At 38.7% G+C, this 10,446-nt stretch overlaps 1 protein-coding gene across 1 annotated transcript; it reads right to left on the bottom strand.

Moving 5' to 3' along the window:
- Nucleotides 1-744: 744 nt before the first annotated feature.
- On the bottom strand, nucleotides 745-1,659 carry LOC105999994 (vomeronasal type-1 receptor 2-like). The gene has a single exon (XM_013035178.1). The coding sequence runs from the start codon at nucleotides 1,657-1,659 to the stop codon at nucleotides 745-747; it is 915 nt and encodes a 304-aa protein (XP_012890632.1).
- Between the last annotated feature and the right edge of the window lie 8,787 nt (nucleotides 1,660-10,446).

The raw sequence follows: 10,446 nt of genomic DNA on the forward strand, positions 1-10,446 counted from the left end.
AGGCTAGCACTCTACCACTTGAGCCACAACGCCATTTCCGGCTTTTTTTTCTTTTTGCTTATGTTGTGCTGAGGAATCGATCCCAGGGCCTCATGCATAGAAGGCAAACTCTACCACGGAGCCACCTTCCTAGCCACATTTGAGACTCTTTTTAGAAAATTAAATGTATATGTTTTATTGTAAAGATACGGAGAGGTTACAAGTACATGAGCAAGGTAATGAGTCCATTTCCTTTAGAGCATAGTTACGCCTGCCTTAGGGACAGCACTCAGACCCCGATTTCAAGCCCCACAACTGGCAGAACAACAATAAAAAGGAATCTTAACCTAGAAATATGTTTTCACTTTATCAAATTACATTATCTCCTGCCACAAAGACTAAAAATAAAAATCACTCCTTCTTATAATCTGGCCCATAGTCTCTTCTGGCTCACAGAAAGTTGATATCTGGGGAAGAAAGTTTTTTAAGGTGATACATGAGTAATTTGTTGTCTTCTTCCCTATTACTGGAACAGTGGCCATAAAAGCCTAGGCTCAGAAATACTAACAGTAAAGCCACTTCATGAAAATTGCAGAGAATAAGATTTCTATTTCACTCTAGATACCTATATAAGCTCTGAATCAGCTCAGACAAGCAGGTAATAAGATTGCCCCCTGAGAAAATAAAAGATTATATGTTAACCTGAATAACACAATGGAAAAGTTTTTACAGACTAGATAAAGGATGAATGAAACTCAGATATTCTCAGTGTTTAAAATCTCTGCACTGAACTTGGCACCATTCAGCCAGATGTCCATCTCTGTGAATCAGAACAAATGGACTGAAAATTGCATAACCAAGGGTCAGAAATTCTCGAACATTTATTAGTATGGAAATATGTTCGAAGGAGATAGTTAAATATAAAGAAATCACTAAATCTATCAAATAAAATAAAATAAAAGAAAGCATCAGAAGAAGAACACTTTGAACAGCTTTTATTTCAGGAGGAGTTTTGTAGACAAACTGGGAGTTTTGAAGGTATAGAACACACTGGTGATGCTTGTAGAGAAGAAATATCATGTAGACACTGGCCCCACCCATAGTACTCTGGGACACAGCATCTCTCATAACCAAGAAAGTGAGGAAAATGCTGTTGATTTTCTGACTTCCTAGCATAGTATAACAATAGAACTCACTACCACCAAATTGAGAATTGACTAAGCTGGTATTTCCAATGGAATTTAACAAGTTCATGCTGATGAAAGAATTGAGTATCCAAAAGAAGAGCAACAAGAGAAGGATGTGCCATGCAGACCTTGGCTTGAGCCTCCTCCACACAGAACCTCTGGGGCTGATGGTGCTGGCCTGGACCAGTGTGAGGAGACTGCTGGTGCAGATGGACAGACCCCGAGACACCCTCCCCAGATAAACGAAAATTCTACAGCCCATAACACCTAGAAAAGATCTCAACCCCAAAGCTGCTATTGTCCATAGCAATCCTTTGGAAAGAAGTATTATGATATTTGTGAGAACCACATGGATGAGAATCAATTGTATAGATTTCTTCTTAGTTCCTCCCCATAAACTGCACATATAATTCACAAATACAGAGATGTTTCCTATAATCCCAAGTCCTGTTAGAAGGATGAAAGGCAGTGCCTTAAGTGGCTTCAAAACCATTTATTACTTCATAGGCAGATCCAATCCTTTTAAAAGAATGCATCAGTGATGATCATTTTCATATCTTCAAAGTATTTTACACTATAACACTTTCATGATATGCTTTTAGCACTCATGATGTGTGTGTGTGTGTGTGTGTGTGTGTGTGTGTGTGTGTGTGTGTGTATGCAGAGTACATAGAGCTCGTTTCTTTTCCTGTGGTACTTTTTGTACCACAGGATGCCTACGGGGCAAAAATTAAAATTAAAATTCTTCCCTCATATTAGTAAAACCAATCTAGTGTTCACATCATTATACATTATATATCCCATCTAAGTTCAATCTCAACATGGCTGTATTGAACCCCAATTATTTTCCATCATAATTTCTTCTTTTTTAAAAATTTTTATTGTGTCATGTTCATATCACCAAATTCCCCAAGTGTACACTCCATGCTTAACCTGGTTTTTTCTCCATATATAACTTGGATAAACATATATAATCCTGTTGCTAAAACTTCTTCCACATTTAAAATTTATATACATTTTAATTTGTACAACTTTATTTTGCTCAATATTCCACTCTATCTCACTTTTTAAAAAAAAACCAGTCCTGGGGCTTAAACCCTGGGCCTGAGCACTGTCCCTGAGATTCTTTTGCTTAAGGCTAGCACTCAACTACTTGAGTCACAGCACCATTTCTGGCTTTTTTCATGCATGCTAGGCAAACACTCTACCACTAAGACACATTCCCAGCCCTATCTCTCACTTTCTTTTTTTAAAATGCCAGTATTGAAGTTAGGACCAGCATCCTCTTTCTTAGCTTCTTATTTAAGGCTGGCACTCTATTACTTTAACCACACTTCCACTTCAGGTCCTTTGCCAATAATTGGAGATAAGAATATCTGGACTTGCTCTTCCAGGGCTGGAATCCTAATCCTTAGATCTCAACCTCTTGAGTAACTTGGATTACAGGCATGAGCCATCAGCTTCCAGTTCTTTATCACATTTTGATGAATATGAGACTCTAAGATTCAGCTTTTATGTTTTTGAGGCTGATATATTAATATTTTCAGAGATATGTGTGTGTGTGTGTGTGTGTGTGTGTGTGTGTGTGTGTGTGTGTGTGTGTGTGTGTGTATGTTGGTCTTGGGGCTTGAACTCAGGGCCTACACACTGTCCCTGAGCTTTTGTGCTGAAGGCTAGCACTCTATCACTTGAGCCACGGTTCCACTCCCAAAAGCTTTTTGGTGGTTAACTAGAGATACCAGTCTTATAGACTTTCCTGTTCAGGCTGGTTTCAAACCACAATCCTGGCAACAGGTTTTTTTTTTAAATTATTTTATTTTATTTTTTTAATGAGATGAGCTGACTCCTAGGGCTTGAACTGAGGACCTGGACACTGTCCTTGAACCTTTTGCTTCAAGCTAGTGCTCTACCACTTTGAACCAAAATGCCATTTCTTGCTTTTTTTGGTAAGTTAATTGGATACAAAAGTCCAATTGCAAATGTTCATTGATTTTGTTTTATTTTTATGTTTTAAATGTCAAGTTAAACTTTAAACATAATGAATCAAAGACATCCAGGATCAAGTACTTTATCTGAAAAGTTTATATGGTCAACTGGCTGCAGCCAAGGAAGTGCTCTTCAGGAACCTTAGAATTTTATTTGGCATTAGAAGGCCTATCAAAAGGCTCTACACTGGGCTGGGAAGGTAGCTCAGTGGTAGAGTGCTTGCCTTACATGCATGAGACCTTGGGTTTGATTCCTCAGCACCACATAAGCAGAAAAAGCCAAAAGCAGCACTATGGCTCAAGTACTAACCTTGAGCTGAAGAGTTAAGGGACGGTGCCCAGGGCCCAGAGTTCAGGCCCCATGTCTGACAAAAAAAAAAAAAAGAAGGCTCCACACTTCCCTGGTTTCCCTGGTTTCTTTTTTCTTTTCTTTTTCTTTTTTCTTTTTGTCAGTTTTGGAGCTTGAACTCTGGGCCTGAGCTCTTCAGCTCAAGGCCAGCACTCTGCCACTTGAGCAACAGTGCCACTTCTGGAACCTTAGAAACCTAAAAGTGTTTCAAGATGTTTAAGTTCCTTTCAGTGACCTCAGATGACTAAAATAACTTTCATCAGTTTGTATGTGTTGATAATTATCAAAATGGATTAGAGGAAGAGGATTTGGTATCAGCTGTCATGAGAAAAAAGGAATTTAATAATCTACAATAGTCTCTTGTAGGAAAGTAAATTGGGCATCATTACTGTGAACTGAGGTCATACAAACAGGAATCATGATGGCATTTGACCACTGCTATATGACCTTGTGAAAAACAATAATTTCTGTTTAATTAACAGCTTACTTTACCTGTGAGGTTGTTTTTTTTTAACATAATTAGTATTAGTTCTATTGTGATTGTTAACTCTAAGTTTCTGATATTCAGATTTTAGGCCTGGATAGGATACTTTTTCTTGAACTCAAGGCCTGGACACTCTGTCCTTGAGCTTCTTTTTTGCTCAAGGCTAGCACTCTGCCACTTGAGCCATAGTGCCACTTCCGGCTTTTTTTGTTTATTTGGTACTGAGGAATGGAACCCAGGGCTTCATGCATGTTAGGCAAGCACTGTACCAGTAAGCCACATTCCCAGCCCAGATACTTTTTCTTCACATCGAAAATCTCCAGCTTCATGGGGCTGGGAAGGTGGCTCAGTGGTAGAGTGCATGCCTTGCATGCATGAAGCCCTGGGTTTGATTCCCCAGCACGGCATAAGCAAAAAAAAAAAAAAAAGCCGTGGCTCAAGTGGTAGAGTGCTAGCCTTGAGCTGAAGAGCTGAGGGACAGAGCCCAGGCCCAGAGTTCAGGCCCCAGGACAGGACCCATCCCTCCACCCCAAAAAATAAGAGAATATCTCCAACTGGATTCGATTCCCCAGCACCATATAAGCAAAAAGAAAAAAACCATGGCTCAAGTGGAAAAGCACTAGCCTTAAGCTGAAGAGTTGAGGGACAGTGCCTAGGCCCAGAGTCCCATGAACGGACCCCCTCCCCCCAAAAAAAATCTCCAGTCTCCTATTTGTTCAAACTATGGACAGTATATCCAGGTAAAGGAAGCCAGAATGATTGGCTCAATCCTCATGATTTGTGTATATTTAATATACTTGGGAGGCAATTATCAAGACTTCTCTCTCTCTTTCTTCATTAAACATCAAAGGTTTTATTTACATTTCCCTGTTCAAAAGATCCCTGGCAACATGAACTGTGAATATAGGTGTTTATCTGGGTTTGGCTCCAGGTAGCTATATGACTGTAGGAATGTCAGGTAGTGCTTTTAACTCTGTTTCCTCCCTGAAATATACAGATAATAAAGATTGCCTCAATGTATTTAAGGAAGCAAAACATAATCTTAAATGTATAACATATGTAGAAAGAATATATTCATATTAAATACCGATTTATAGGAAATAGGCAGCATAAAAGAAAAATGATGGTCTATTATTTTTATGGTTGTGGGGCCTGAACTCTGGGCCTGGGTGCTATTTCTCAGCTCTTTAGCACAAGGCTAGCACCTTACCACTTGAGCCACAGCACCACTTCTGGCTTTTTCTGCTTATGTGATGCTGAGGAATCGAACCCAGGCCTCATGTATGTGAGGCAAGCACTCTACAACTGAACCAACTTCCCAGCCCTTGATGGTCTATTTTGAAATACAGAAATGTAACAAAAGTGAAGTAAGCATGTTTTATGAAAGCTAATAATTATGACAAGCATAATGATGATGAAATTGGAATCTAAAAACAAGCACAAAGCTCTTCTATCATCTAACTTTTTAAAGAACACAGTGAAAATCTTACACAAAGACTCACCTTGAACATAGGAACAAAGAGGCTCAAGCATTTCTGCAATAACATCTGCTAAAAGAATCCCACTCATACTTCAATTATACATACCGAGCTATTAGAACAGCGGAGTCCTTCTGGTTTATAGACCCTTTCATTAATTTACATACTAAAAAAGAAATTAAGATTATCCTTGTAAATAAATCTTACAAAGGTCACACACACACACATTCATATATATATAAATGTATCTTACTTTTATATATAAGTAAAACATCAGCTCTACTCACATTGGTATCTGTGGTACTGACAAACCCTAGGTTGGTGCTTCTAGCAAGAAGAAGGTTCCAGGTGTTAGTGGTAATTCTGGATTTGTAGAGCTGTTGGTTGTTTTTAAGTACCATGAAGGCTTCCATTTTCACACTAGTCAGTTTTCAGCTTGTCAGAGGAAGGAAGCCCTGCAGAATCTTAATCACTAAAGTAAAACTTTCCTTCTCCCTCCACAACTATTACAATTGTTTGGCTCAGTTATTGTCTTAGTGTAATTAGGGTCTAATTATAGTGACAGGAAGAGTGAGTTGAGAAAGTGAACAACTAGCCAAGTCTCTTTATCTAGACTTTCCCATTTCCTAGATCTGTTTTGACTGTCACAGTTTCAAGCTGTCCTCTGCTTGGGGATCACAGTCAGAGACACAGAATAAGTCATTTCTGCTTCCCCCCCCCCTAAAGTTCTTTTCTAAACTCACAAATATAAAATGATGATAAATACCAAGGACTGTGATTTCTCAGCAAGCTGCAAACACAGACTTGGAGGAGACAAAAGTCATCTTATTCTGTCTAGGCCCATTAGAAGTTCATGGTGTTTCCCATAAGTGGTTATTTATTCCTTCTTCATGAGGAACAAGTAGTACTCAAAAACCACGTGAAAGCCGGGCGCCAGTGGCTCAAGCCTGTAATTCTAGCTACTCAGGAGGCTGAGATCTGAGGATCTCTGTTCAAAGGCAGCCCGGACAGGAACGTCCATGAGACTGTTATCTCCAATATAAACCACTAGAAAACCGGAAGTGGCACTGTGGCTCAAGCTGTAGTGCGCTTGCCTTAGCTGAAGAACCCAGGGAAGGTGCCCAAGCCCAGAGTTCAAGCCCCATGTTGGACCAAAAACAAAACAAAACAAAAAACAAAAAAACACGTGAGCCCACATGTTGCATGAATCCACTTACCTTGCATAATGCAACAGACATTTGTAGTTCAAATATACTCGAGAATAGTCTATCTTCTAATCATGCTACTGTCAAAGAGGAACTCTGTCCCTGACAGAAAGGAATGGCAAAATACGTACACCCAGGGCTGAGATTAGAAGTGAGAATAGCATTATTTCCCGGAAGTGTGACTAGCACTGAGATGGCTTGTGAAGTAAGTTCCTGGTGCAGTGTTCTGACTTTCATATGACTTGATTCTCTTTACTTAGAAGTGAACTTGGCATAAAAAAAAAGAGGTTGAAAACACTTGTGCCATAAATGGAAATGACATTTTGAGATTTGTGCCATAAATGAAAATGACATTTTGAGATTTGTTTGGGTTTTTCAAACTGTATTTTTTGGTCTTTTCTCTTTTGGTACTATGTACATCGAACCCAGGACATTGCACTTGCTAGGTAAGCACTTTGCCATTGAGGTACATCCCAACCTGAGATAAATATAATTTTGTTCCTTGATTTTTGTATATAAGCAATCAAGGCACAGAAGTTAATACTTGGAAAAAAATATACCTAAGTGCAAAGGCTTGGGAAGCAGTATGGAGGTTCCACAAAAGACTCCACACAGAGCTCCCCTATGAGCCAGCAATCCCACTTTTGGGAATTTACCCAAATGATCACAAAAAAGGCTATATTAAAGCTACTAGCATGACTATGTTTATTGCAGCATTATTTACCATAGCTAATATATGGAATCAACTCAGATGCCCCTCAGTAAATGAATGGATCAAGAATGGAATTCTATGTCTCTATCAGAAAGAATGACATCACCCCATTTGTTAGGAAATGGAAAGACTTGGAAAAAAATTATACTAAGTGAAGTACGCCAGGCCGCCCAAAAAATAGGTCCCGTGGTTTCCCTTATTTGCAATAACTAGTATATGTTTAGGACAAGAAGAAAAGGTCAAAAGCTATGTCCATATAACAATATAAAATGATGCTAAGTGAAATGAACCCCAAGTTAGGGACACAAATTGTTTTAGCTTTTTGTCATTGTTTTTAATGTATTTATAATGTACTGTGTGATTTTTTTTGTTTCTTTTGTATGTTCTTCCCCCAAGGCATAACACCTGTTTTCACTGCATTTGATTTCAGTGTCCTGCATCTTTTATATACACTTCTCTAGCTTGGGGAGGGGAAGGGAAATAAAACAAAACTCTTAAATACGGATACAGGTTGACCTATTGTAACAATGAGATGTACAAGACAATATGTTGAAAATAAGCTTTACAACTTGGGAAGTGGGGAGGATGGGGGGGAAGCGTTGGGGAGGTGAGGAGGGAAGGGATGGTAGGGGGAAAACAAAGGAGGAGGTAACAATGCTCAATAGGAAATATATTCATTACTTTACTCATGTAACTGTAACCCCTCTGTAAAGTATTTTTACAATAAAAATATAAAAACTAATTTTCACTAGGCATCAGTGGTTCATGCCTGAAATCCTAGCTACTCAAGAGACTGAAATCTAAAGATCACAGTTTGAAACCAAGCCAATGCAAGCAAATCTCGGAGACTCTTATCTCCAATTAAGCACCAAAGATTAAAAAAAAAAAGCCAAAACCATCTAGAAGTAAAGCTCTGGCTTATGTGATAGAATACTAGCTTTCCGTATAAAAGCTCATGGACAGCACCCAGATACTAGTTCAAGCCTTGGGATGGGCAAAAAAAAAATGATGAAAAAAACATGATGAGAATGAGAAAAATCCATTGTATTTCCTTTCTCCCTGGTAGGAAATAACAATAGTTATTTTTACTGACTTGTGATGTGTTCATGTAGACATTTCTGATAAAATAAAGTAAGTTCATACTTATCAATGAATTAAGAATCCAAAAGAAGAACAAGAGGAGAAGGATGTCCCATGTAGACTTCAGCTAAAGCCTCCTCCACCTGGAGGCTCTGGGACTGACTGTGATGGCCTGGACCACTGTGAGGAGAATGCTGGTACAGACTGAGTGGCCATGAGCTACCCTGTCTAGAAAAACAATCATCTTACAGTGCTTAGAATCTAGGAAGTTTCTCAAGCCAAAAGTTGCTATTGTCTTTGGCAGCCCTTTGGAGAAGAGCATTATGATATTTGTCAAAGCCAAATTGATAAGAATAAGATATACAGATTTCTTCACAGTGCCTTCCCAGAAACTGGAAACATATTTCAGAAAAATAGAGAGGTTTCCTACAATGCCATGTCCAGTTATAAAAATGCAGATTGTCCCCTTGATATAGTTCACTCCCATTTCTTATGTCACAGGCAGAAAAACTTATATTCAGAACACACCTCCTTGATGATATATATCTGAAAAATGTATTTCATGTCATAGCATTTTTCTGGTATGTACAGGGCAACCATGATACACATAATGGTGCAGATTTTTGTCTAGGAGAACTCTTTCTTTATCTGTGTCATTCTTTATGAGTCAGCATTGAAAAACTAGAATTTCTGTTTTTTAAAAAAGTTCATTTGTTGTTATTAAAAAGGTGATGCACAGAGGTGTTACAGTTACATGAATCAGATAAAGAGGACATTTAAAAATCTAAAATTTCTATCCATATTTCTTTTAGATTCCCAGTAGCAAAACCAACTTCTCACTCAGATCCTAGTATATCCCAGTTGCGTGCAATCTCAGCATAACAGAAATGAATCAAATTCTTTTCCAACCTCAATATTTTTCCTTTTTTCTTATTACATTTTATCATATTCCCACCATCCTACTCCAAATGTCATAACCTGTCTGCCTTCCTCATACTCTATATTAAAACACTGGCAAAATCCTGTTATTTCAATATTTTAAATGTCTCATAATTTTAGCCATATTTTACTTTTCATGTTGTCTCTCTTAGATTTCTCAGTTTTCATTGCACTCTTAGCTTTTGGTGATGTAATAATGATTTTTTTCACAGTTAACTTTTGCTTCTGATTTTTTTGTGGCACTAGGGTTTGAACTCAGAGCTTCATAGATGCTACCTAGGCACTCTACTGCCGAATCATTCCTTCAATCCCTTTTTGCTGTGGTTATTTTGACATACAGTTTTACTTTTTGCCTGGCTTTACCTGAACTGCGTCCTCCTGTTTTAGTCTTTCTGACATACCTGTAATGACAGATGTGTGCTAATATGCCCAGCTTGTTTCACTGATAGGGACTTTTCTGAACTTTTTTGACCAGGCTACTCTGATACTATGATCCTCCTTATCATGGACTCCTGTGTAGCTGAGATGACAGGTAGATGTCATGCATCCAGTCCAGATACTGGTTGAGAAGGGGTTTCACAAATATTTTGCCTTGCCTGGCCTTGAACCTTGATCTTCTAGATCTCAACTTTCTGAGTAGGATTACAGCCACAAAGCACCACACTCAGCATGCTTCCAACTTTTATAACTTTTATAACTAACAATATTCCAAAGGCCATCTTAACAGGGTCTTCAGGGATGGTCTGAGTACAACCGAGTGACTTACAGGCCTCTGAAGGAAGTCTTCCTCAGCTGCTTCCCACTAATTATTAAAGATTGCTTTAAATGTCTTTCACCTGAAGGTCTCAAGCTGCCTCAGCTCTATAGTCTGTGAGACTCCTCAATTAACCAGCAAAAACCCAGAAAACCCAAAAGTACAGCTGTGGCTCAAGTGCCAGCTTTAAGCTCAAAAGCTTATGGACAGCACCTAGGCCCTGAGTTCAAGTTCCAGTACTGGCACACACACATGCACACACACACAAGCAACACACACACAAGCAACACACAC

This window comes from Dipodomys ordii, unplaced genomic scaffold (genome assembly GCF_000151885.1).
Source record: "Dipodomys ordii isolate 6190 unplaced genomic scaffold, Dord_2.0 Scaffold206, whole genome shotgun sequence".
In the NCBI taxonomy this organism is placed as follows: domain Eukaryota; kingdom Metazoa; phylum Chordata; class Mammalia; order Rodentia; family Heteromyidae; genus Dipodomys; species Dipodomys ordii.